The sequence below is a fragment of the Monodon monoceros genome, unplaced genomic scaffold (assembly GCF_005190385.1).
Source record: "Monodon monoceros isolate NGI ecotype Baffin Bay Population unplaced genomic scaffold, NGI_Narwhal_1 Super_Scaffold_9, whole genome shotgun sequence".
Taxonomy (NCBI): Eukaryota; Metazoa; Chordata; class Mammalia; order Artiodactyla; family Monodontidae; genus Monodon; species Monodon monoceros.
In genome coordinates, this window is record NW_021703786.1 from 53,223,276 (window position 1) to 53,249,322 (window position 26,047).

A 26,047-nucleotide genomic window follows, 5' to 3' on the forward strand; every position below is an offset into this window, starting at 1 on the left:
CTGAGTAGTCAGATAATAAAGCCAGTGCTTGAATCTGGATCTCTTTTTTTCTAACCACAGAGTCTCTGTTCTCTACACTGCCTTATGTCTCGATGAATGACAGCACTGGTACCAGATATTTAAATAAGTTGTTTACAGAGCTGTAGTATCTGTTAGCTGTGCATTTAGAGGAAGATGATGCAGAAGAAAGAAAGGCTTCAGGGTGCCTCTGTGGGGACTGAGATAAAGTACTGAGGAAAACTTGGCTATTTTTTAAGGGTTGGGCTGAAATCTGGTACATGACATGGGTGGTGTTGGATTCCCAGAACGTGGCCTCTTTCTTGTCCAATATGCTCCTCTCATCCTTGAGATTCTTCCTTAACATACTGTAGCCTGTGTCCACCCTTCCCACCCCTCACCTCACCTCATCACCACTGTCAACATCAGTGGAGGCAGGACAGAGCGAACTAATCGGTGTAGTGTCCCACTCCATACTTCTGACTGAGGCCAAGCCATCAATACCTCTGCCTCTGCTAGAAAAAAACCAGCCTTAGAGTTGATATTGACTTGGAGCAAAGGAGCTCTATTATTCAGCAAGCCGCTGTACCAGTCTCTCTTCCCTGACCTTCAGAGAGAGAAGCCCATCAGCATGGAGGAAAGCTCTTCCAACGTGGAGGGGTGGACCTTCCTTTCCTGTCCGAACTGAAGCCCAGCAGCCTCAGACTCCCATTATTCAGCCGAGTCCCAGTTGCTCAGTCAGACAGTACACTCACCAGGCACCTGCTACACGTTTGCTCTGGGTAAGGAAGACATGAGCCAGGAGTGCCACACGTTTTTGATCAGCCACACAAGAGCACAGTGGCTGACCAGGGCAGCTTCTAATGGAATTCTGGCGCCTTGAGTTTAGGGAAGATCTTTCAGTGATCCCAGACTTTTTTGGTGTCTTCTTGTCCAGGAGAATGTAAAACCGGTCAGAAAATGGCCCCACTTTGTCGAGACTGAAGCCTATTAAGGGTCAGTGGCTTATAAGAAGCCGCAGAACTCTCCTGTTCTCCAGGCTTTGACCTCCTTGCCAGCTAGTGCTACCTAGTAGGTGGGAGACTTCCAGGCCTCTCTGCCGCCCTCTGCTTCCTGCCTTCAGTTGTCACTGTCACATTCATCCTTCTAAATCAGTCCTTCTTCAAATCAGTCATCTTACAAACATTCCGTTTATGAATGGAGCAACTATTCTGTACTCAGTAAATAAAGCAGAGCCTTAAATATGTGGGAGTGCCTACTACGTTCAAGGCATTGTGCCCGTGTTTGAAAGCAAACCTTTTCCTTTCTGTACCCTTTTTGCTAAGTTCTGCCTCGTCGAGCCTGGGTCCGGATCTCTCTGCCTCTTCTGGACTTGAGCTTTCTTTTCTTGCTTCCAAGAGCAGCGGTTTCTGAGCAGTTGCTGCCCGCCAACCAGCAGTGTCACCTGACGCAGGCCGCTGTGCCCTTTTCCTGCCAGCACACTCACTAGACTACTTCTGTTCCAGCTGATGCCCAGCGACGTGACTTTGAATGGGGTCTCCTCTGGGCCAAGCCAGCTGAGGCCACAAGCCAGGCATTTGGCCAGCTCAGTCCTTGGTCTGCCCTGGCTGCCCCCTAGAAGGGGAGGAAGTAGGGAGGGAATCAGCTAGCTGAGCCAAGGCTCCCAGCCAGTCCCCTTTTTTTTTCTGCTCTGGGCAGTCTGTGTACTTACTCAGCAAGCCTTTATTAAGCACCTTCTGTGTATACTCAGGGGAGACCCTCCCCAGAGAGAGGGAGAAGGGAGCAGAGACCCCTTGCCAGGAGCCTGGCATCCTTAAAGAGCTCTTGTTCTCAGAACCTTTTCCTTTTTGATGGAAGCACGACATCCGCTGGAGCCCCCTGATGGGAGGCAACTGGAGATGGGAACAAAGAGACTGTTAGCATTAATGAGGCCCATTGAGCGGTGTTTCCGCAGTCTCCAAAGAAGGCAGGTTTTTCCTCTTTCATTTTGGAAAGTGACAGCTCACAAGGGCCGAATACAGACTATTTTTGGCTCTCAGGACTTAAAGATTCTCTGAATCCTTTCTCCTCAGTTCCCTCCCTGCTGCCCTGTCATTATTGTCACCCCCACAAGGAAATAAATAAAGCCTTTTGATCTTCACCCAGTCAGGCTTAGAGTAAGCTGTAAACAAAAGTGAACTTGTGACTTGGGGATGGGGAAGGGATGTTGGCAGCTTACTCCTCTGCCCCTGAAAAAGCAGCATCCTGTCTGCTGCGCCAGGATGCCCACCCAGTCGGCACGGTGCCCCAGCTGCCAAGGCAGAGAGAAAGTTGATGCCTCACTGGCAACCGCAGACTGTAGAGGAGTCATTCTGGGTACCCTCTTCCTCAGGGTGTCATGGGACAGGGACTGAGTGGCCCTGACAAACAGCTCTGCTTACAACCTTCAACCCCCAGGCCAGGATGGGCTGGTAGGAACTTGGAGAGAATTCCATGTGAGAATTGGCCAAGTTCTGGCTCTCTAAGATAGAGACTTTTGCAAGTTGCTCTGCTATTCTGATCTTCAGTGACTTCGTTTGTTAAGTGGGAATACCATGATAGTACCTGTGTCCTAAAGCAGTAGCAAGGATTCGTTGAGACAGCCTGTCCTCAGCACGAGGCCTGGTCCATTAGAAGTACTCACTCAATGTGAGCAGTGCTTGTTTTTGTGGGGGCTGAGGCCGGGTCTCAGTGGAAGACTAGAGATGACAGCTTAGTTCGCCCTGCCCCTCAGGCCCTCAAATGGGAAATCTAGAAGGGCTGGTTGGCTTGGCACTGATGAGCTCCGTCTCCTTCTTTGCTCTCCTTCCCCTTCTCTCTCTAGGGGACACTACACAGAAAATGAGAACTGCTCACTATCCTACCCCAGCCGAATTGGACGCGTATGCTAAGAAGGTCGCAAACAACCCACTGACTATAAAAATCTTCCCCAACAGTGTGAAGGTTCCCCAGCGGAAACACGTTCGTCGTACTGTGAACGGCCTCGACACATCAGCCCAGCGCTACAGCCCCTACCCGACTCAGGCTGCCACCAAGGCAGGCCTGCTTGCCATTGTCAAAGTGCCAGCCAAAAGCATACTCAAGGACTTTGACGGCACCCGAGCCCGGTTGCTCCCTGAGGCCATCATGAACCCCCCAGTGGCGCCCTATGCTACTGTGGCACCCAGCACTTTAGCCCACCCCCAGGCCCAGGCTCTGGCCCGCCAGCAGGCCCTGCAGCACGCACAGACCCTGGCCCATGCCCCTCCCCAGACGCTGCAGCACCCTCAGGGTATCCCGCCACCCCCAGCGGCGCTGTCCCACCCTCAGAGCCTCCAGCAGCCTCAGGGCCTGGGCCACCCTCAGCCCATGGCCCCAACCCAGGGCTTGGTCCACCCTCAGGCCCTGTCTCACCAGGGTCTCCAGCACCTCCCCACTCCCTTGCTGCACGGAGGCCGGAAGATGCCAGACTCAGACGCCCCCCCGAATGTGACCGTGTCTACCTCAACTATCCCCCTTTCCATGGCGGCCACCCTGCAGCACAGCCAGCCCCCGGACCTGAGCAGCATCGTGCACCAGATCAGCCAGTTTTGCCAGACGAGGGCAGGCATCAGCACTACCTCAGTGTGTGAGGGCCAGATCGCCAACCCCAGCCCCATTAGCCGCAGTCTGCTCATCAATGCAAGCACTCGGGTGTCGACCCACGGCGTCCCCACACCAATGCCTTCATGTGTGGTCAATCCCATGGAGCACACCCACGCGGCCGCAGCCGCATTGCCCGCTGCGGGCCCTGTCAACCTGCCCACGGGCATCTCTCGAGCCCCCACTGGCTACCCTAGCGACCTCAAGCCAGTTGCCTGGAACCAGCACCAGCTGGCCCACCTACAGCAGATGTGCAGTGAGGCCGGCGGGACGCCGGCCCCTGGCCTGACAGGCAAGCATGCGGCAGGACGCGAGTTGGCGGGGCCTGGCTTTGTGGGCAAGGCCCCTGCCTACCCGCAGGAACTGTGCATGGCGCAGGCTTTCCATCTGAAGCCACCCCTGGAGAAGCCAACCCCGTCCCCACCAGTCAACGGCCTGGCAGCCCCACTGGCCTACCCTAATGGTCACTACTTCCAGCCCCTGTGGAACAACATCCTGCCCACTCCCAACAGCGACAGCTCGGGGTCTCAGGACCTCGCCATGCCCTTCCACAGCGGGCAGCCTGCGGGCGCACCCCTCGACTGCGCGGCAGCGGCGGCTGGGGCCCACTACCGGGCGGGGACCGGGGGCGGGCCGGCGGCAAGCCAGAACAGCCTGGTGCAGACAGTGGATTACCTAAGCGGGGATTTCCCGCAGGCCTGCTTCCGAGACCAGAGCCTGGCAGTGCTGAGCAAGGCCCACCGAGCCCCTGGCAGCCGAGCCCCTGATCCCACAGATAGTCGAAATCTTCATATTCAGCACCCTGGGTATAGATAGGTAGCCCTGGTGCCCTCCACAAGCTACACATCATACGTCACCCTCCTAGGTTTAGTCTTACTTTTGAGTAATTGGATAGTTTCAAAGTTTCACTGCTCCAACGTGATCATTCTTAGATGTCTAAGAAAGGGAGTTTAGTGGGATCTAATTGAGGACGGGGCGGGGGGGGTCCTCTTTGCTCTCATCTTCCCCTCTACCAGCCCCAGCAACTTTTGGGTTTATGTTGGGACCTCATCCCAACTTCAGGCTTTTCTCTCCAATGCCTGCCTGTCGGTGCAGTTCTTCCCACCAGCCCCCTTTTGTCTGTTCCTGCACCTCTCACTGTTTCTCTTTGGACTGAGGTGTGGGCTAAGGGAAGGGCCCCCTAGGTCAGGTAGCTGTCAGTGCCCAGCCACCTAAGCTAGGTCTCTCCCTGTCTGTCTCTCTGGGACTAAGAAGTCAGACCTCCCAAGTGCTCTGAAAGCCAATTCCTTGTTTACCCAAAGACCTCAAATCAAAACTGACCCAGTCTGCATCTCCTCCCAGCCCTTCTCTTTTCCTCAAGGCTTTGTTTTACATCTGCATTGATCCCAGAGCCACTGCACTTGTCCTTGCCACACTCCTCAAGGGCATCCTGCACGCACGTGGCCATAGCCTTGAGACCAAGGGGAAAAAAACCCTGTGTTTGGATTGATACCTTGGTTCCTGACTCCCTTTCCCTGCCTAGAGAAATGCCGAGACCATCCAGCATACCCAAGATCTTTCTCGCTGCTGTCTCTCTCCAAAGTCATCTGCTGCCCTCATCCCCCACTCCCCCCTCAAAAAAAAAAAACGCAAAACAAAACAAAAAAGTCTTTCTTGAGGGATTAGGTAGTAGGTATGGGATGATCACATTGGAGTTTGGAATTAAAAACACTGAAAAAAAAAAAAGTGCATTTGGTTCTCTCTACACTGGCTAAGAATATTGCTCTACGCTGTAAGTTTTAAACGTCCTGTTTCTGTATGAATGTAGTGTGGGTTTGAGTAGCAATGTGTGTGAGCGGCCCCACAGGTGCATTCACTGTCTAGTCACCTTTCACAGCCCCTCAGTTTAACGAAGACGAAAACACAAAGCCTTAAGCTCTTTGAATTCTCCTTTACCAAATGAGCATGGTTCTAACAGCTGGAGATGGGCCTCTCTTGGAAACAGCCCCCTTCTGCCCCTCGCCCTTTCTTCACCCACTCCATGCTCCAAGTCTCATTCCCAGGTGACAATTAGTTGGCTAGAAATTTAAAACTTTTCTGTAACTTCAGATTATGTCTTGTTGTAATGTTTTGCACCCTTCTGTTAAAGATGCATAGTTGTTGGGCTTTTTTTTTTTTTTTAAACCAAATAAGCCCTACCCTTTCCTCTTGTCTCTGGGGAATGTGAGCTGATTTTCTTATTTAAGATTTGGGGTTTTGTTTACTATACTATCCACTGTTCTTTAGCCAGAAATTCTCTAGTGATCTGAAGCAGTGTGACTGAAGACCAGTTTTTAAATTATGTGTTGGCAAGTTGCCTTATATTTAAAAAGAGAAAAAAAAGGAAAAAAATGCCTGATTGTGTTATGCCAAATGATAGCAACATGAAGTCCTAACTCATTGTTCCCAGTGGTTTTCCTGCCGTCTGTGAACACTGGCACCTCCCTGTCCTGAGCCCCTAGGAGTACCTGCAGCTTCTGGTGCGATGCCTTCTCCCTGTGTGTTGGCCACCATCTTACCCAGGGGCCCCTTCCAGTTCTCGCTTCTCTGAGTTAAATTCTCTGAATGAACACCATTGTCTCCCTTTATCCCTTGCTTGATCTCCAAACCAGATATTTTTGCTGTAATTTGTTCCAATGCCTACCCCCAAAAGGTGAGCTGCCATTTTAGGAAATTGGACCAGACACCAACTTGGGGGCTTAAAATCAAACCTCAAACCCATCTCTTCCTGTGTAGGGGTGCAAGCCTCTGAAGCTCTCACTCCCACCCCTAGTCTGCATGGAAAATGTACTGTGACCCCCCCCCGGCCCCCCATCTACCCTCGCCTTTGGTGTGAGATGTTTCCTAGTTCACCCTGAGCCCCTCTCCCCCTCTGCCAGCCAACCCCCAACCAGCAATAAGGGTCCAAGCCAGGGCCTCCTATCCACACCCCCTGCCTCCATTCCACACTGCCCCTAGAAGATACCTGGATGCTCACGCCGCCCACATACTGTAGCATTCATTCTCCATCTCCTTCATCTTCTCACCTGTGGTGGTTTATGGGTGTGATGGGGTTTTTAAGATTATTATAAACCAGTAAAAAGAAAAAAACTCACCTTTGATCTTGTCCTATTCGTTTAATGCTGTCAGTGTTTGAGATGATCTTTCTTAACGGTCTTTAATGTCTTAAGACAATTTCTCATTTTTAAGGGGACCCCTATAGTATTTGTCCCCGTCAGAAGCCCTCCCACTCCATTATCCCAGACCAGGTGTGTTCAGTCAGCCCCTGGAGGGCACCTGGCTGACTGGCCCTCTCCCTAGGCAGGGCTGCAGGGGGCTTGGTGGGATTTGATGGTTAAGTACGGTTCGCTACCCCTCACTGGAGGTCCAGTTCAATGTAATGCCACTTTCACTCCAAGGACTATCCGTCACTGAAAAACGGGGACCTGGTTTGCTAATAAGCCAGCTTAAGACTAAACGACCCTTCCCCCACCCCACAACCTTCTCCCACCTCGAACATTTTGGAATTTGAGGACCTCTGGCAGGTGGAAGTAATAGGTGGTGTGATCTGTAGCATGAGAAGTGGTCCTCTTGGTGGTTTGAATCTTAAGGGTTGAGTACTGATGGGAGAACTTTCTTCTGTCTGCAGGGGAAAAAAAAAATCCAAGAGCTATTTACGTCCCCTCCTCCCTCTCCACTTTCTGCTGCGTTTGGGTCTGGGCTAAGATGTGATGGAGGGAAGGAAAGATCCCACAGGTTGTGGGACTCAGTGAGGGTGGAATCAGATGGTTAGGTGGCTCGAGTTGAAAGCACCCTCCTGAGCATGCCCTTTTCTGTGGGGTGCCCTTTTGTGAAGGTGCTTTGCCTCCTTTACTCCTCATCCCATCCCTGTGAAAGAGAACCCTCTTCTGCCTGTGTCAAATGAGACCTACAGTCAGCCTAGGGTCACAGGGCTAGACAGAGCAGATGGTTGAGTTGAGCCCAGCTCACGCTGTGAGGCAAAATCTGGCCTGAGTTCCACAAGCAATTATGACTGTCTGCAAAGGCAGTGAATGAGGGCTAGGCCTGGGCATGGGGTCAATCGCAATATCCACTGCAGGGAACTGAAGGCGGCACCAGCCGCCTTTGTGAACCTACCGCCTGGAATGGTGCAGTGGCACAGTGCTGCCAGCAGAGGGAGCCCAAGCTTGATCCAGGGGTTCTGGCTTCTCTTGGAAGGCTTCTGCAGAAGAGTGGTTCTACCTGTCGCTGCGTGAAGCCCGTGCTTAGGTGAAGGCATTTCCCCTGCTAGAGCCCATGGTCGGTCTTCTCTACCAGCTTCCAGGCTTCACAGTACCACGACAGTTTAGATGAAAGAGCCATCTTTACTTTCTCAGCAAGGCAGCCAGGGCTTCATCTCTCCCTAGATCAGTGAATTTGACCTTTTGAAGGCTAAGTTGGTTAGTTCCCTGGGCTGGCTGTCTCAGGTTAGACCTTTCCCATCACCTTCTGATAAGGGCTCTTTTCACCTGAGTCTCTGGGCAAGTAGAAAAGGCAGGCTACAGCCCTTGAACCCTCTCCGTACTAAACAATACTTCCCACACACTGGGCCTCTTCTCAGGGCCAGGCAAGAGTAAGGCACTTTATGCTGATGAGTTAATCTTTACGAATCTAGCAGGATTACTTTAATCTTACCAGTAAGGATGCCCCATGTAGCTAAGTAACTTGCCAAAAAAGCAAGCACAGCAAGGATCCAAAATCAAACCTACTGCCAAAATAAAAGGAAGCTAATCTTCCAGTGACTGCTGGAGCTTAAAACAGAATCCAGTGACAGGGGGGAAAAAAAATCCAGGCCTTGCCCCAAACTAGGTGAAAGATCACTGAAGTCAATTCACTCCTCTGTTCCTATTTCACCAGTCAAATGTGGATAATCACAGGTACCCATTGAGGCCTGTATGAAAAGTAAGTATGGATGAGAAAATTTCAAGGCTCCTGTGCACAGTTTAGGAGTCCCTGGGTGTGGGCTGGGCTTTGGAGTTAGACTAACATTCATAAAGCACTCACAGACATCCCTCAGTATCCACAGGGAATTGGTTTAAGAATCGCCAGTGGATACAGAAATTCACCAAGTCCCTGATATAAAATAGCATAGGCTTTTTGCATGTAACCTATACACATCCTCTGGTATACTTTAATCTCTAGATTACTTACAATACCTAATACAATGTAATACTATGTAGATTTGCCCATGAGTGGCCAAAACCTTTTGCTTTTTGTAACTTTCTGGAACTATTCCCAAATATCTCCAATTCACTGTTGACTGAATTCGAGGATGTGGAACCCACAGATACAAAGGACCGACTATTTTTACTGGGAACATGCATGGTCTTCACCACAGCCCACTAAGATAGGTCCTTTTATTAAAAGCTATTTCACTTGACTGTTGTATTAAATAATGCATATAAAGTGCTTACCAGTGTCTGCCACATCAAAAGTACTCAATAAATGGTAGCTATTATCATTAGACCAAGAAAGACCTGCCTAGAGCACCGGCACTAGTCCTTTGTGGGGTATCGATCAGAGACTCTCAACCTTATAAAACGTCCAGAGCCTGCACCTCCCTCCTCTAACCACTAGAGGGCGGCAGCAGGCAGCTGTCCGCCACACAAAGCCTAGTGCAGTCCCTCTGTCTTCCACCAGAGGGCGATGCAGCAGGGCAGCTGGATCCTGGGGCCAGAGCCGTTGCAGTCCCTGACTGGTCCCTTGACTTCACAATTGGGCCCTGAGCAACCCAGATGAGTCAGGCTAGAACCAAGGTAATAAATACAAGTCAGGATTTATTAAAAATCAGGGCTCCCCTGCTGTGCCCTCCTGGCACTAAGTAAATAAATAACCAGAGGGGACACAGCTGGGGAGAGGAGACATCAGATCTCAAGACAGATTCTTTAACTACCCCTCAGTTTCCCAACTCCCCCTCCCCCCCTATGGCTCTTGGGACATAGCACCAGCAGGCACCTCAGTCCCTGGAAGAGTGTGGCCGGCACCAAGGCATGTCTGCCCTGATCCTAGGCAACAGGCCCCGGGATCGCTTGTTTCCAAGCCCTTGATGACCCTAAGACCTGCTCTTCCCAGAGGCCAGGGCTGAAGCACCAAAAGGAGGCACCTGAGGGTGGTAGGGAAGGAGGGAGGGGGAACAGGGTAACAGAACCTAGGCAGCGGAAGCAGCTGTAAGGGGGTCCGGCCCCCTCTCCAGGCTCAGCCTGCCTGATGGAGGTCATTTCCCACCCCCCTTTTTCCTATAGCTGGGTCTGCTCTCAGCTGAGGATCTTTCGGGGCAATTCAACAGAGGCACGGATGAAGACTGCATCATCCCGCACATAGTTTCGCTTGCGGATATCCTGGTGGGAGATGAACTTGGGGTAACCAAAGCCCAGAGAACTCTCATCCAGGGAGCCCCGCCAAGTGCCTGGTTTTTGGAAATTCTTCCAGTTTGGGTCAGGGTGAAAGGTCTCAGTGACATGCTGTGGCTTAGCCAGCCCAGGGTCGCTCTGATCCAGCAGGGAGAAGGTGACGCGGCGGGCAAAGGGCCACTCAAGGAGATTGTCAAAGGCACCTGGCAGCACGCGAATGTAGAGCGAGAGATGTGTACCCTCACCACTGCCATTGCCATTGAGGAATGCAGACACCTGCAGCTTGTAGCCATACTTATGCGTGTAGAAGGCGGGGCTGAAGCACTCGAGGTTGGGCTTGGCTTTGGCCTCCTGCAGCCTTCGCCCGTAACTGCCGATCTTCCAGATGAGCACGCCATCACTGCCCACGGAAAGCTCCTCCAGCTCTCTTCGCAGCTCCTGCAGCTCTTGCCGTTGCCGGCTCACCAGGGCACACATCATGGCCAGATGTGGCTTCACGCTCTCCTCCACGTGCCGTGCCATTGCCAGCTTAGGGCACTGTTGGCAAAGCCCCAGGCCATGGGGGAAGAGAGGAGAGTTAGTCGGGGCAAGTTCAGGGGAGAGGGGAGGAGCAGGTACAGGGCAGTGGGCACCCGGCTCTGAATGAGGGAGGTAGAGGGCTCTAGGAGGAGGCTGGAGCCGGCCAGCAGGGGGAGGGCTGAGGCTTCAGAGCAGCACAGCAGGGACCACTAAGGGCCTATGTCTGAGGTTTCAAGGACCAAGAAGAGAGCTGACAGGAAGGAAGAGAGGCATCTCACCCTGTGCTTGCAGCCGGAGTCTTTGAATGGGCACAGCACCAGGGCAGTGCTACAGCTGTCCTTGAGGTGGCCCGGCAGATCCTCCCGAGCCATGGTGCCCACGCCACACTGGTTGGGGCATGGCACAGGCAGCCTCGGGCACTGGTACTGGTGGCTCTAGGGCCGCAGAGGCAGAGAGAAGCAGTCAGTAGCCTGACTCCCTGCTACCTGCCCTGCGGCCCACAGCTCAGGAGGGCCTCACCTGGATGGTGTCAAAGACAAACTCCTTGGTGCAGTAAGTGCAAGGCTGGGTGCGCTTGGGGCACTCAGAGGTGGCATGCTGGGCCAGGAGCCGCCGCATCATGCGGGCACCGCATTTGTTCTCACAGTACACACTCTCTTGCGGGCACACACCTTCGTGGCTCTGTAGAAACACCAGAGGGGCTGAGTTAAGGGATCCCTGGGCCACCAGGTGCCCCACTCTCCCTCTACCCTCAGCCAGGCCCCACCCACCTCAAAGGCCTCCCCGCTGAAGTCACAGCCACAGAACTCGCACTTGAGTCGCCTCTTGGGGCAGTCGTGCTGCAGGTGCGCGGGCAGATCCCGGCGGCTCAGCTTGGCGGGGCAGCGGTTGGGGCAGGGGACTACATTGAAGCTGCAGGTATTCAGGTGGCCCTGGTGGGAGGGGCCACAGTTAGTGCCTGCCGGGGGGGGGGGGGGCAGTCCCCCCACCCCGCCCCTTCAGAGCCTCACCTGTAGGTGGCGAAGTGGCCCACTCCAGCGGCAGCCCTCCTCACTGTGGATGCAGCGGATAGGCAGGCCCAGTACCTGTGCCTCCAGCTCTGGGTCTGGGTAGATCTGGGGACAAGGAGGCGGGGGACGGTCAGGGTCAGAGCCTGCTACAGTCCCCAGTTCCCACCTCCTCCACCCCAGATAGCTTAGCTCTCTACCTTAGAGCCAGTAACAGCCCCTCGGTGTCAATTCTCCTCTGTGCCCAGGGATAAAGAGTGCAGCAGGTGATCTCTGCTCTAACACTAGATTCCAGGGTCCCCAACACGCTGGCCCAGGACGCTCCCTTCGGAGCGGCAGCCAATCAGCCGGCTCAGCCCCAGGCAGCCTCCACACCCTTTGCTTCCTTCCTCCTGGTACAGGGGTCCTGGCCCTCAGCCACAGGGCTGGCCAGCCACCCAAACGGGAGGGGACACTTCTGGTGGGCACAGAGCGTTTCTGTATACCCCCACAGGCTGGGCATTGTGCCTGCCCTCCAGGGCAGACTCGGGCCTCATCTGCGAACTGGCCTGGTGGGAGGGAACAGGCCACGTTCGTAGGGGTGCATGATTCTGCGGCACCGGGTTGACACTGGCCCCGAGCCCAGTGGCTGCAGCAGCTCCAGCCTCCACCGAGGGCAAGAGCCTGTACCTGGCACGGTGGACTCACCTTGGCATAGTCCAGAGGAAGTTGATCCTCAGGGCACTTGAAGACTCCTTCACTGTGAAGGGGGAAGGGACAGGGTCAAGGCGCCATACTATGGGAGGAGAGATCCCTGGGCCCCATCCCCTCAACCAGGGTAGCCTCCTTCCCTCACCAGACCGGTTCCCAGGTTCCCAGGCAGCCCTACCGGAGAGGGAGAGTAGAGGCCTGAGGGTACCCACTTCTACAGGACCACCAAAGATCCCAGCTCCTGTCCCGGGGAGGGTGGATCTGGGCCCAGTGGAGGCAGAGGCAGCTGCTTCAGACAGCATTTGGCCAACAGGTGGCAGCTGGCACCCCTCCCCCAGGATGGCAGCTGGACGGCGAAAGGAACAGGCTGCCCAGCCGCCCAGTCCCCCAGGTTACTTTTCATTGGCTGGGCTGAAAGCTGTTGGGGGGAGGTGAACACGGATGGGCTGAGGTTAAGCGCCAGGGCTGCCCAAGCCCCTGCGAGGGTGCCCAGCCAAGAACCCAGGGCAAAGGTCAGCTTGGGGCCACCTTACCCCAACTCTCCCCTCCTCCTATGTGGGTGTGTCTTCTAAAGCAAAGAGAAGGAAAGGCTCGCTCCAAGGTACTGTGTTTTCACTCCCACCCAGTTCTCACAACCTGCCTGAGAAGGGGCTCAGTGTCTCCATTTTGCAGATGAAAGAACTGAGGCTCACGGGTGAACTGGACTGTTTGTCTGATTCCACAGCTCAAATAGTTTCTACTACGCTGTACACAGAAGAGAGGCCAGTCCAAGAAAAAGTGTCCAGGCAAGCATAGCCAAGGCTCTGGTCACTGCACGGCAGGCATCTGAAGCCTGCTGCCCCTGTCCGCTGCCCTCCCTCTCCTCCACCAACCCCACACCAGGCTGTTAGCACTCAAGGAACCTGTGGCATGCCTCCTTCTGCCAACATGGCCTCGCCGACCCTAGCCAGGACCAGTCACGCATGCCTGGCGCGGCCTAGGCAGGGCAAGGGCTCACCCAGCAGGACTGAAGACCCTCAGGCACGGCATTTCTGGCAAGTCTGAGTCAGGCAGGTGGGAGGCAGGCAAGGATGAAGGCGGAAGCAGAGGCTACATGGCAGCCCTGTCCACGATGGCACTTGGCAGGACGTGGGCAGTCCATGCCCCAGGTGCTCAAAGGATTTCTAGCACCCACCTCCTCCCCCTGACCCCACGACTACTACTGGGCATGCTGCCAATGCCAATAATAATACATGCCCAGGCACTGAGGAGGTATGCCCGTGCCCACAGGGTAACCAGGCTTCCTGGACCAACCTGAGTAACAGCGCTGGCAGGAGAAGGGAAAGAGGGGTGGGCCGTGGGGGAGGGGGTCTGCTTGGCTGCTTCAGGAATGTGCTGACTTAGTGGTTTTGGAGTCAGGGAGGGGACTGAGGCAAGTCCCCAGGCTTCAGGCAGAAGATTAGCCTGGGCAGCTTGGGGCCCAGCCAGGACAAAGGTTCGCCCAGTGCCATGGACACCCTAGCTGGTAGGGTGGGAGGCGCAGGGCCTGTCCCACCATCCCTTCCCTCCCGGGCCTCAGCGTCAGAGTTCAGGCGCCAGCCGAGGTGGGGAGGCAAGGGCAGAGACTGCTCCAGGCCGTGCAGTGGAGGCCCAGGCCCAGGGGAGAAGACAGGATGGGGGGAAGGGGCTGTGGGAGAGGAAGAGGGGATTTCCGGGAGGGGGAGGGGAGAAGCAGCAGAGAGGGACAGAAGAGGGAAACAAGCCTGACAGCCCCCTCCCCCGTTCCTTCCCCGAGGCAGTCAGGGTGGGTCAGCTGAGGGGGGGGTTGGCTCAGCTGGCCTCATCTGGAAGCCAGAGGGCTGGGGAAGAGCACGGGAGAAGACAATGGGGCTGTGTGTAGGTAGGGGAGTGTGTGTACACTGAAGGGAGGAGGGAGGCGGGTGAGGGAAAAGGAGGAGGGGGCAGCACAGCAGCTTGTGCAGGAGCATATGTGAGGGCAGGACCGGCCCAGGCTGCGGGGAACCGAAAACAAAGGGCCTGCTGAGATTTCCGCCGGGCAAGGGGCTGCGGAGGACGGAGGGACGGAATCCCAGAGGTGCTCTCCCAGCCTGCGCCCCACGAACCCTCAGCAAACAGCCTCCTGACACAGGGCACTGGCTGACCCAGCCTTCCCCGGTGCTCTTGGCCCACGACCTCCCCACGACACGGGGCTCCCTCTTCTTGCCTCCCCACACCCAGGACTGAGCAGGTCCCAGCGTGGACAGGAGACTCAGAACACCGCAGGGCGCCCAGAACTCAACGAGTGCCCAAGAGCCCACGGAAGACCTGGGTCGGGAGAGCGCAGGGGGCGTTCAGTCACACCCAGGGTGCGACCCCCTCCCCCTCACGACTTCTAGACCACTCGCAGTACTCAGGACCCCCAGGGGCAGGGAGGGACACCCAACGGGTTCCTGTTTCAGGGGAGATCAGGAGCGTCGTAGACCTCCCTCTATCGTGCGACCACAAGCAGGCCGGGCTTACACCCCAGTTAAGCCTTTAGATAACTGTGCGACCGTGGGCAAGTCGCAGCCTTTCTTTGAATTTGAATCTCGTTTTCTCATCTGTGAAATGGGAGAACAATAGGTGCCGTTCTCGGAACGTCCGAAGAATCAGAAAAGCTTAAGATGGGTGAAAGCTCGGAGGCTTAAGATGCTGCGCGGGGCACAGGGTTTTGTCCTCCTCTTCCCAGGATTCAAAGTTCAAGGGTGAAGCCGTTCTGGCTCTCAGGTGAGGGGGAAGGGCCGGCCACGGATCAGGAAGGGCGTCCTTTCCCACCTCCACCCTGCGGGAAGGTACGGAATTCTTCCCACCTGGCGCGTGGCACGCGGGACCCTACGGATCAGTGCGTGGGGTCCTCCCTCGGGGCTTGACGTCACTGCCGCCCTGTGACGTCACGGTGGGCGCCCCTGAGGTCACGGGGCCGCGGCGCAGACAAAGGCCCGGCATGCCTCCGGCCTGGGTCCTCCCCCGGCGGCGTCTCCCACCCCCACCGGCCGTCCCCTGCTCCCGCCGGGCCGCACCTGAGGAACTCCTGCAGGCAGGTGTCGCAGAAGCGGTGGCCGCAGGTAGAAACCTGCACGGGCTCGCGCATGGGCTTCCCGCACAGCGGGCACAGCAGCCGCCGCTTGGGCTTCTCCAAGAACTTGTAGTCAAAGCCGGGCATGGCGGGCGGGCACGGGCAAGCGGGGCCGGGTTCGCGGCGGCCCCACAGCCCGCGCCTCGCTCCAGCCGCGCTCCCGGCTGCGGGCGGCGCCGACTAGCAGCCGCGGCCTGCGCCCAGCCCTTGAGCTCGCCCGCCGGAAGAGGGGGCGGGGCCGTGCCCGCGTGGTCCTAGTGCCCGCCCCGCAGGGCTCCCCACCCACCCGGCGTTGCGGCAGCTTCGGGGTCGGCACTCAGACAGGCTCTCCCCCTCCAGGAAGCAGGGTCTCCTCTTTAAGCTTGGGAACAGAGATCGAGGCCCCGCTACTCCCCAGGGCCGGGGGTGGGGTGGGGGGGGGAGCTCTGATGCTGGATGGGGCGGAGAGCCTCGGGGGACGGGCCGCGCCACAAAGATTCGCTTCTCCGGAGTCAACAGCTCGGCCTCGGGGGCCACGTGTCACCCAGGGGCCCGGGGCTCCAGCTTCCAGGTGCTAGGCAGCTGAAGCCTGGCAACCAGATCCGGGGAGCCCAGCTGGGCGAGGAGGCCGGGCTGGGAACTGGGCCAGAGGAACCTCGGCCCGGGCCTCAGGCTGCGCCCACATTCCTCTCTCCACCGCGGCCCTGCAGCCCAGATGGAGCCCAGCCCAGCCCTGGGGTGGCCGCCACCCCCAGCCCTCAAGAGACCACACTCTAGGCAGGCAGCTGATTTTTTATTGGCGCTTTTTCCCAGTCATCTGGGAAACTAGTCTGGTCCAGCCAGCTACCCTTTCTCCCAACGTGCTTTGGGGGAATGGCGTGGGGTTAAGGGCAACCTTCAGCAGGGATGTCCTCTGCGGTATACTGCAGCCCATGCACTCCCCCAGGGGAAGGGAGGCACTCAGATTGTGTAAACCCCTGCCTCAGGATATAGGAGTGGGGGCAGGTGGTAGCACTCCCGGGACCTCCCTGCCCCAGGCAATGCAGGGGCTAGGCCTCTGGAATGGCCAGAACAGGCAGGCCCCAGCTTGCCTTACTCCAAAGCACTGAGCTGCGCTCCCAGTAGACACCTGCGACTTATTTTCAAACTGGGCTGGGGGAAGGGGCAGCATCTAGGTGGAGCCACAGCTACCTCCAGCCTTTTTCTGCAGAGGCTCTGGAGACCTCCCTGCTTCCAAAAGTTACGTCTGGCCTCCAACTCTAGCCAGGCTGAACGCTGGGGACGTTGACTAAAGATAAGAAGGGGTGGGGAGGGGAAAGAGGGACGTTGGGGGAATAGGGTGGGTTGAGTTTTACATATCCAGGGCCAAAGGCAGAGCAGGGGCTTTACTGGTTCTTATACCCCATTGATGATACAATCCAGGGGGCTGGTCATGCCTGAGGCACCTGCACTTTTCAAGAACATTTACAGGAGAAGCAATATTGGGGTCGTCCAGAGGTGTATCCAGGTGCCTCAAGGGGGGACTGGCTCATCTGTGACCGCTGGAGAGCACAAAAGAGAAATCCCTGCAGCCTCCCAGAGGGCGATGCCTCCAGCAAGCCTCAGCTACTTCCACTCTCACTCCCACACTGGGCCCTGGACTCTGGACCCTGCCAGGCCAGAAACAGAGGTTCAAACTAAACTGGACTTGAGGGTTGGAGGAGAAAGAACGCATTTGGGCCCTGGGGAGGAGCGGAGGCAGCCCTTCAGGCACAAGAAGCACCTACCCTTGCCCACCCCAGGAGCTCACTTTTGCCCAGCAGCTTCTGCTTTCATTTATCTGGGGGCTGAAAATGCTTTTAATAATTTGGGCTGTGACCACTGGGGATGGGAATGTGGGCAAGGGCCAGCTGGGTTAACCCTTGTGTGGGTGAGGGTGAAGTTATAACTCACGGCGGATAGCCAGGAGAGTGTTTCCATGGCAACAGGACACAGAAGTCACTGTGTAGGGGTGTGTCTCATCCAGCTGCACTGGCCTAGGGAGTCCAGCATCCTCATCCCTCCTTCCCAGTCGACCTCGGGCCCCTTTGCCCCAAGAGTACACTTCACTTTCTGCCAAAGAGAATCCCAAGGAGAGAAATGGGAGAAAGACATACCTTAGCAAGCAGCTAGCTTCCTAGATTGCCATACTGGCCCCAGCATGGGGTTGCTGAGTTCAGTAGCCCTGAGCATAACCCCCCATTGCTCCTGGGTCTGCGCACACCCCTACCGGCCCCCATAGTGCCCACTAATCACCTGCCCCAATGGCCACAGTGAAGGCATCCCCACAGGCCACCATTGCTATCTTGATTCCCTGGAGGCCTTGGACCTGACAAGGTACCCGGCTGACCCGGCGAGCGATGGTACCCAACTGCCCATGCTGATTGCTGCCGAATGTATAGCAGTCACCAGAGGCTGTAGGGGAGGAGAGAGGAAAGGAAGGAAAGGGTGCCTCAACAGAGGGCCCAAGGAAGCCAGGGGAGCCCACCTTTGGCCTCCTGTGCCCAGGTCCTACTTACCAGTTACAGCAGCTGAATGAGCAGTGCCCAGGTCCACGCTCAGCAGGGGCTCGCGGTCCAGGGGTGCAGAACCTAGTGGTGTGAAGCTCAGGGCCTCCTCCACTTGCTGGTGTGGGGCAGGCTCCTCCCCTAGGGAGAGATGGTCCAGGCCCAGCTTGTTGAACCTGAGGGCAGAGCCAAAAGCCAAGTCCAGCTGACACAGTTTATATAGACTGTCCTCCCCCCACGTATCTGGGCAGGAGCTGGCGCACCAGGGGACATATCTTACACTGGGTTGAACCCACAGAACACTCAAGACCCGCTCAGCTCTAATCCCTGGTGGGAGGTAGGCAATGACAGATGGAGCACTGGCAGCTAAGGGAGGTCGGGGAGGGCAGGCTAGTCATTGTAGTGCACCTAGTTCACGTACCTGTTGCTCCCACAGGCCAGGGCTTGGCCGGGCACAGTGAGGATCATGGAGGAGTCAATGCCACATACAACCCGCTGGGCTTCCTGTCCTGGGGGCATGGGTACCTGCTGGGGGCAGCTGTGGGACTCCCTGTTGCCTAGTCCCAGCCGGCCTACAAGGAGAAACCGGCACTGGGCTAGTTTGAGCTTGTCTAGCTTAGTGATACTAGGATAAGGAGGACCCACAGGGCAGCATGAGTGAAGGCTGTTCCTGACTGAAATGCCCATCCTTGGCCCCTCCGTGGGTCAAAATTCTACTCCTTTAAGGCCCTGTTCAGGTGCCACATCTCTCTTCTCCAGGTAGAGTCCCTTGCCATTCCTTGTGTTCCCACACCTCTGGACCTTGGGTGAGCCCTGATGCTGTCTGTCCTCTATCATGTTGGAGATGTGTCATCCTTCCCCCATCTAGACTGAGTCCTCCAGGAGGACGAGGACCCCTATCTAAGTCATCCCTAGTTTCAATGCCCAGCCTGATGCCTGACCCAGGGAGGGGCACAACATATATTTCTGGATGAATGAAATCTCTCTCATTACATCATGAGCACCCGAAGGAATCGACATCATGTTCATCTTGTCTCAGCACCCAGCACAAGGTGGGCACATATTGGGTGTGCAATAAAGGTTTGTCGAGTGAATAAATGAATCAGAGAGAAAAGGAGGAGGAGAAAACAGGCCATAGGGTAGAAGATGGCTATGAAGAGGAACAAATCATGGCTGGGGGGTTCCAGAGGCTAGAACAGAGTGAAACCTTACCACCATCTCCGCGGCCCCAGGCAAATAGTTCTCTCTCAGTGGACAAGGCCAGCACATGAGACGCCCCACAGGCCACCTGCACCATCTCATAGCCCAGCAGGGCCTCCACAATGGTGGGCTAGACAGAGAGGAAGCAAGGGCAGGCTGGGCAAGGGGCCTGGACTAGCCACCTGGCCTCAGCATCCTCTGTAGGGAGGAAGTTGGAGGCTGCAAATTCTCATGAGGTGGCTGTCTCTTTAACTCCCCCCCACACACATATTGCAACCACTGGGGAAGCCTGGTCTTTCTGTACTTCCCCAGATGCTGCCCAGAACAGGCGCAGCCTGGGAGGTACAGGGACCTGTGGCTGCTGGGGATTCCCCTGCCTCCAAGCTGGGTGTCAGCTCTCAAATGTGGGATGCTTGCCATCTCCCCACTTCCTCCTCCCCAATGTACACTCAAAACCCACCTGGCTGATGTCATTGAGGCTGCCATGGCCTAGGCACCCATTGCTGCCACTGCCAAAGGTCATGATGATGCCTCGGTCTGGGGAGGGGAGTAGTGAGGAAAGGGAAAGGAAAGAGGTTAGGCTGTTTTTCCAGACAGACCAGTGCAACCTTGGATCGGAGGAGCAAGAAAATGTTAGCTGGAGGCTAGGGCTGGAAGAATTGGATGGGGGGAGAAAAGGACTGGGGTCTTTCTTCCCAAGTGTGTGACTTTGGACAAGTGACAGCCTCTGAGCCTTAGTTTCTAGATCTGTCAAATGGGGATGATATAACTGCCTTGTCAGGCCTGCTGTGAAGGTAAAGGAGATCGGGTAAGTAAAGCACTCCCTGGAAGATAAAAGCATTATTAAGTGAGCAGTTAGCAAATGATAGGCAAGGAAGGAAATTGCTCTGCGGGGGGTCTTCTTATAGCTGAGTCCCCACAGGCTAGTCCCCTGACCGGCTCACCAGTCAGGCAGGCCGTGAAGAGGTCCCCACAGGCCACATGCTTGATAGTCACACCCGACTGGCCCTCCAGGAAACGGGAGATGAACTGTGGCTGCTGCTGCTCCACCGCCCCAGGGAGGAGGGGGCCCCCTCCAGCGCCTAGGGGCGGGGCCTGCGAGGGGACAGGGGAGGGCGTGGGCGGCGCCTGAGTGCTCAGCTCCTGAGCCACGCCCCCCTCCATTCAGGGCCCCACCCCACCCCCACCCCCGCCTGCTCACCTCCCAAAGTATGAGGCGCCCAGAGCGCGTGACGCCAGCCTTCTGCGTGCGCCCCGCTGCCACCTGGACCACCTCTGTGTTGAGCATTGGCAGCCGCAGCGGCACACTGAGCCCGCCACCCCACACGTACACCGATGACAGGGGCGGCGGAATGGCCGGCCGGGCAGGTCCCCGGGGAACACCTGCGGGGACAACTCATCAGGCCTATTAAATTGGTGGGACGGACTTCCCTGATGGTCCAGTGGATAAGACTCCACGCTCCCAATGCAGGGGGGCCGGGTTCAATCCCTGGTCGGGGAACTAGATCCTGCAAGCATGCCGCAACTAAAAATCCCCACGTGCTGCAACAAAGATCCCCACATGCCGCAACTAAGACCCCGCACAGCCTAAATTAATTAATTAATTTTTAAAAATAAATTGGTGAGAATGCCATGGTGTCCGTCGGAACCCCTGCGGTCGCCCCGACTTACCTCTGCAACGGCCACTGGTGGTCCTGCCCCCTGTGCTGCCGGGGGCCATGGGTGGCCCGGTGGCCGGCGGCTTCTCTGCCCTGCAGGACAGATGGGGGCCTCAGGACAAGGACCCTCCCTGGCATCCCCACACCCAGAAATGGTGGACTTGCCGAGAATGCCCCTCTCTGCCCCAGGCCTACTGTGCTCCCACGGGGTGCCCCACTGCTGCCCAGGGCCCCCTCCCTGCACCGGCCTCCGCATGCGGACGCTGCCCAGGTCGGTGTGGAGGTTGAGGAGCGCCCGGATGCAGAGGGGCTGCGCCATGATGTGGCTGAGCGGTGGCCGCTGTGCAGGCTCCAGGCTGAGAAGACTCAGAACCAGCTGGCGGAGCTCAGGGCTGTACCGGTCAGAGATGGGCGCAAAGGTGCCGCTCATGATCTTCAGCACCAGCGCTGGCAGGTTCTGTGAAGGCACCACGTGTGGGGTTGGCCAGAACCTCAGGCCAGGCTCTTAAACTGCAGCACCCCCAGCTCCAGCCCCAGCCCCTAGCCTGGTGGGGTGGCCACAGCCCTGCACTCAGAAGCCATCCGTCTGGTGAGGGGACTCTCAGGATGATAGGGGAGCCAAACTCTGCTTTCAACAACCTCTGAGAGGGGAGCTGCAGCCATGTCAGCTGGCTGCATGTTGGGAAAACTCACGTCTTGCCCTAAGGAGGGTCCCTAATCTGAAGGGAGAGCCCTACCCTCAGTTTAATGGGGGTCCCAAGCCCTACTTTAAGGAACCCATAGTCTTAGGGAAGCCACAGCCCTGGCCTGGGGTAATCCACCAGTCTGATGAGAGAGACATAAGTGAGCCACAAGAGAAGAAACACAGAAGTGGTTGGAGCCAAGGACTTCAGGAGATAGAGGTAGGGATCTCAGTTGTCCCCCCGGGGGGACCTACTCACCGCAGCCTCAAAGGCCCTCTTGAGGCTGGCCAGCTCATATAGGACACAGCCCAGGGCCCAGATGTCACTCTTCTGGTTGTAGGGCTTGCCCTCACACAGTTCAGGGGAAATGTAGCATGGAGTACCCACCACCTGCAGGAGGGAAGCTGATATTACAGCCCCGGGGTGGGAGGACCAAGGCTCTGCCCAAAAGCCCACTTAGAGACAGCTTCTCCCCAAAGTAGGCAAAAGTGCTTCCTCCTGCAGGACCATCCAGCCAGGGACTAAGGGGCCAAGGTCTTGGGGGGGTGGGGCTGGGGACAGGGATGCGAAGTAGACCTTGGCCCTCAAAAGCTCCAGCACCCTTGAGGTCCCCTCCATGCCCAGGCACCGTGTAGGCCTTGCTCTTGCTGCTGAGGATCTTGGAGATGCCGAAGTCACCAATCTTGACGACCATGCGGTGTTTGTCTAGAAGGATGTTCTGGGTCTTGAGGTCCCGGTGCAGGATGAGGTGGGTGTGCACGTGATGCAACGCCAGCAGGATCTGCACAAAGAAGTGCAGGATGGTCTCCTCCTCCAGCAGGGAATTACAGCGCTTCTGGATGAACTCAGCCAGGGTGCCACCTGCAGTCGCAAGGAACTAGTCAAGATCCAGGCTTCTCCATGCTTGAGATTTTCCTTTTATGAAACTAAAGACCCAGACAGGGCAAGGGCCTGCCAGTGTCACACAACTGGGGTCAGAACCCTATACCTCTGACCCTCAGCCAAGCCCATTCCAAGGAGGGAAGCTGGCTGATCTGTGCCTGCCTGTCCCAGAGGTGAGAGGCCCTTGGATCCAGGCCAGTGCAAGGAGGCTGGCCCACCTGGTGCATATTCCATGGCGATCATGAGAGCCTTGTCCTCCAGGAAGTTCTCGTAGTACTCAATGACATTGGGGTGGTTGAGCAGCTTGAGGACCTGGCACTCATTCTGGGCTGCCTGCCTCTCTTCCTTGGTCATCTGCTCCACTGGGATCTGCTTGATGATCACCAGCTTCTGGTCAGCCTTGCGAAGGCACAGGTGAACAATCCTGAGGACGTGGAGTACAGGAGTGGGTACCAGCTGAGCTTCCAGCCACATATCAGGCAGGGCAGCCCTGGTGACTGGGTGTTCCTTAGGACAAGGGAATTGGCACCTAGACTAAGAAGTCATCTAAGTTGGTGAGCAGAACACTGAGTTTAGGAATAGGGAGAACCGACCACAAGCTGTCTGAGACCTTGGGCAAGTCGTTTAACTTATCTGGGACTCAGTTTCACCACAGGCACAATGACTGTGCCTAATAATAGTCTTGGTCTCTGTAAGTCTGCATAGGCTCTGGAGTTAACTGCCTGGTTCAAATCCTGGCTCCTCCTCTTACTAGTTATCTGGTCTTAAATTATGTGACATCAGGATCTGGAAAGTAGGATCGATCTCACAAGGTTGTTGAGAGGATCAAATGAGAAAATGCATGTACTGCACTTAGCACAGCGCCTGGCACATCAAAAATACTCAGTGAGTAGGAGCCATTCATTTTATTATTTTCTGCCAATTCTGTAGTCAGTGTTCATAAAAGCAGGGTTTTGTTCTTTCTCCTTCACCACTATAGCCCCAGTGCATAGCCTAGTGCATACCCCAGCACTTAGTAGGAGCTCAATAAGTATCTGTTGAATGATGGACTATCTAAGTATCAACTGTATATCTCCAGCTCAGACCTCTCCTCTGAGCCTCAGACTTACATATTCAACTACCTGCTTTGCACCTCTACCTGAATGGCGGGCAAGCATCCTGAATTTTAACAAATACAAAACTCTTGATTCCTGCCCTTGAAACCTTTCCTTCCTCAGTTTCTTCCATCTCAGTAAATGACACCACCATCCCCCAGTTATTAAAGTCCCTAAGTTAGTAAAGTCAGACACCTGAAAATCATGCCAGAATCTTTCCCCTATCTCACACTAACATCAGTAAATCTTGTTTCTACTACCTCCAAAATACTGGGAACCCACCCATTTCTCTGTGTCTTCTGCTATAACCCTTGGCCAAATTATCATTTCTTGCCTAAAATACTGCACTAGACTTCAAATGGTTCCTTTCACTCTTGTCACCCTCAAATCTAAATTCTACACAGCAGCCAGAGTGACATTTTAAAAATGCAAATCATATCAAGACCATTCCTTTGCTTAAACCTCATTTCCTTTACACTGCAAATAAATTCAATTCCTTTACCTCAGCCTACAAGGCCGTAATTTGGTTCCCGCCCTCTGTGACAATCACATTTTATTCCATTCTTTACCTTGCCCACTACATTCCAACTACATTAGTCTTTTTCTCAGTTCTTTGAATACTCTGAATTCTTTCCCACGTGAGGACCTTAGCATAAACTGTTTCCTCCGCCTGAGAAGCTCTGCCTCTTTCAGACTACATACTGGTCCTCATTCCTCAAGTCTTGGTTTGAAACTTCACTTCTCAGAGAAATTTTCCCTGATCATCCCAAATGAATACTCCCTGGTGTTGTACTCTATTCTCGCCGTTTGTTAATCACTGCTTTAACAATGTCCTGTTTATTGTATAATTTTCCGATAGTCTGTAAGCTCCGAGACGGAAAGGAGCACGCCTGTTTGGTCTTAACTGTATACCCAGTATCGAATGCCTGACGTGTATAGTTGCTGCTCAACATTTGTTGAATGAATGAGTCAGGATCAAAGAACAAACTCTGCGGGGGGCCGCAAAGGCTGGCCGGGGGCGTGACCTCCTTGGAGGCGGAGTTTCCCAACCAAGACTAGGACAGGAAGCCTGCGCAGGGCTTCCCGGATTAGGCGCTCACGCATCGGGGCGGGGCTAAACGGGTAGCGATTTTGCTGTCGGAGTTGGGGCTTATTTTCCCTCTTCCCGAGCAATTGCCTCCCCCAGAGCCCTGGCTCACCCGAAGGCACCTCTGCCCACCACTCGGATCCGCTCGTACTTCTCCATCTCATTTCTCAGAGTCACATTTCCGGAACCCCAAAACTCAGACACAGCGCGTGCGCGGGCCCGCCCTCTCTAGAACCACGCCCCCTGCACTGCAAGATAATTGAGGGGCGGAGCTAGTGGAGCTAGGTGTTGGTTCAGCCTCTCATTTGTCTCCGCTAATTTGCACCGTCCCTGCAGCCCGGATCCGCAGTCGCCCTCCCAGTGTGCAAGGAATGGGGCGATATGCCATTTCTTGGCATGCCCCGCAAAAGCCAGCACCTTACCAGCTACTTCCTACACACGTGGCCGCATCCGGCCCTCGCAAAACTTCCTTAGACTGCAGGGGTTCCCCGCGCAGGCCGAGTGAGGGTGGGAAGAAAGGACCGATCTCTCTCTGCCCCCACTCTTTGCCCACTAGTGACGCTGTTTCCGAGGGAGAGGGCAGATTCTCACTGGCACGCAAACGATAAACACTACCAAAGCTGAACCGAGTCGGCGCTCTCAGTCTGTGGGGCAGGGTGCCGGATTAGTTTCGTGTTTGCCTAGGGAGGGACCGGGGAAACCCCGACCTGTGCAAGTTGATTCACCTAGGGAGGACGTGACGCGGTCTCCGGGCTGTCCCGACTAGTGAGCTAGTGAGCACTGCGCTCGTCAACACCCTCAACTCTCCAACGCACACATACAACGCTGCCGCTGCCGCAGAGTAATCTGCCTTCAGTTCTCAACTAGAGAGAACTTCCTTGGGGGAAGATGGGAGGGAAGTGGACTACTACCTGAAAGCTTCGGGGAGAAGGGGAAAGACCCTTGTTCGGCTGATATGGGTTCAAGGCTTCTGCCCAGAGGTAGGGGGTCGGTTAGTACAATCGTCTAAGATCTTGACCAGAAGTGAGTTTAATTCCAGGTCGCTCCCTGGCGCCTCCTGCACTTCACGAGCTCCATAAAAGCTCAGTTTAGGGAGCAGGAAGGATGGTGATTAGTTAAGGGATAGCATCCCTATTTCTGAGGGGCGAGGAAAGTGAGGAAAGGGGTGTTTATCTTCAGCTCCCACCCTGCCCCTTGAAAGGGTGCCCAAACCTACCCACATGGAATGACCACTGGAAGGGCCTCTCATGAGGGCCCCTCAGTCTGGCTCAGGCCGCTGTGGCTGTCGGACAAAGCTGCCCTGTGAGCAAAGGGGAGCACAGAGTGGAAGGCCGCTCAGCCGGGACACTCCGTGCTCTCACCTAGAAACCGATTGGGCCTTGGTTGACCAAGAAGCCCCAGAGGGGTTAATGTGTAACCTTGGAGCCATCAGGGGAGGCAGAACAAACACCCAAACCGCTTTGCGCCTCGGGTTTCTGGCTTTTCCTCCCTCTCGCAGCACCTCCACTACCTCCCCCCCGCCCCCGCCCCAACTACTCCTTTCTCCTTTACCCCTGTCCCCGCCTCTCCGCCGCCCTTCAGTTTGCCTGGTTCCTTCGCGGGCCGGA

At 55.8% G+C, this 26,047-nt stretch overlaps 3 protein-coding genes across 7 annotated transcripts in view; 1 reads left to right on the forward strand and 2 right to left on the reverse strand.

Annotated features, from left to right (window-relative positions):
- The window catches only part of FAM222B (family with sequence similarity 222 member B), a 63,375-nt gene extending 54,560 nt beyond the window's left edge, over positions 1-8,815 (forward strand). For 2 of the 3 annotated variants that reach the window (XM_029212298.1, XM_029212299.1), the window contains exon 3: positions 2,840-5,347. In XM_029212298.1, the coding sequence (XP_029068131.1) occupies positions 2,840-4,452 (1,613 nt within the window). In that variant the 3' untranslated portion in view covers positions 4,453-5,347. Of the gene's footprint in view, positions 1-2,839 lie in introns of all 3 variants that reach the window. The other variant, XM_029212300.1, reaches the window with a different exon arrangement.
- A 614-nt stretch (positions 8,816-9,429) lies between these two features.
- On the reverse strand, positions 9,430-15,508 carry TRAF4 (TNF receptor associated factor 4). The gene is made up of 7 exons (XM_029210613.1): positions 15,277-15,508; positions 12,236-12,287; positions 11,552-11,656; positions 11,312-11,473; positions 11,061-11,222; positions 10,820-10,975; positions 9,430-10,559 (listed from the first exon to the last, which is right to left on the reverse strand). Exons 1-7 carry the CDS (start codon positions 15,417-15,419, stop codon positions 9,927-9,929), a joined length of 1,413 nt encoding a protein of 470 aa, XP_029066446.1. The 5' UTR covers positions 15,420-15,508; the 3' UTR covers positions 9,430-9,926.
- A 585-nt stretch (positions 15,509-16,093) lies between these two features.
- Positions 16,094-24,634, reverse strand: NEK8 (NIMA related kinase 8). Of its 3 annotated transcripts, none has more exons than XM_029213304.1 (15): positions 24,553-24,634; positions 22,478-22,683; positions 22,006-22,238; positions 21,636-21,767; positions 20,943-21,151; positions 20,708-20,787; positions 20,238-20,419; positions 19,981-20,131; positions 19,497-19,573; positions 19,049-19,166; positions 18,258-18,408; positions 17,849-18,012; positions 17,586-17,744; positions 17,244-17,402; positions 16,094-16,852 (listed from the first exon to the last, which is right to left on the reverse strand). In XM_029213304.1, the coding sequence occupies exons 1-15, from the start codon at positions 24,597-24,599 to the stop codon at positions 16,824-16,826; spliced, it is 2,097 nt and encodes a 698-aa protein (XP_029069137.1). In that variant the 5' UTR covers positions 24,600-24,634; the 3' UTR covers positions 16,094-16,823. The 3 variants fall into 3 exon arrangements, with proteins under 3 accessions (XP_029069137.1, XP_029069136.1, XP_029069135.1); XM_029213303.1 differs by having other exon boundaries at positions 16,094-16,960; XM_029213302.1 differs by lacking the exon at positions 24,553-24,634 and having other exon boundaries at positions 22,478-22,733.
- Positions 24,635-26,047: the final 1,413 nt, after the last annotated feature.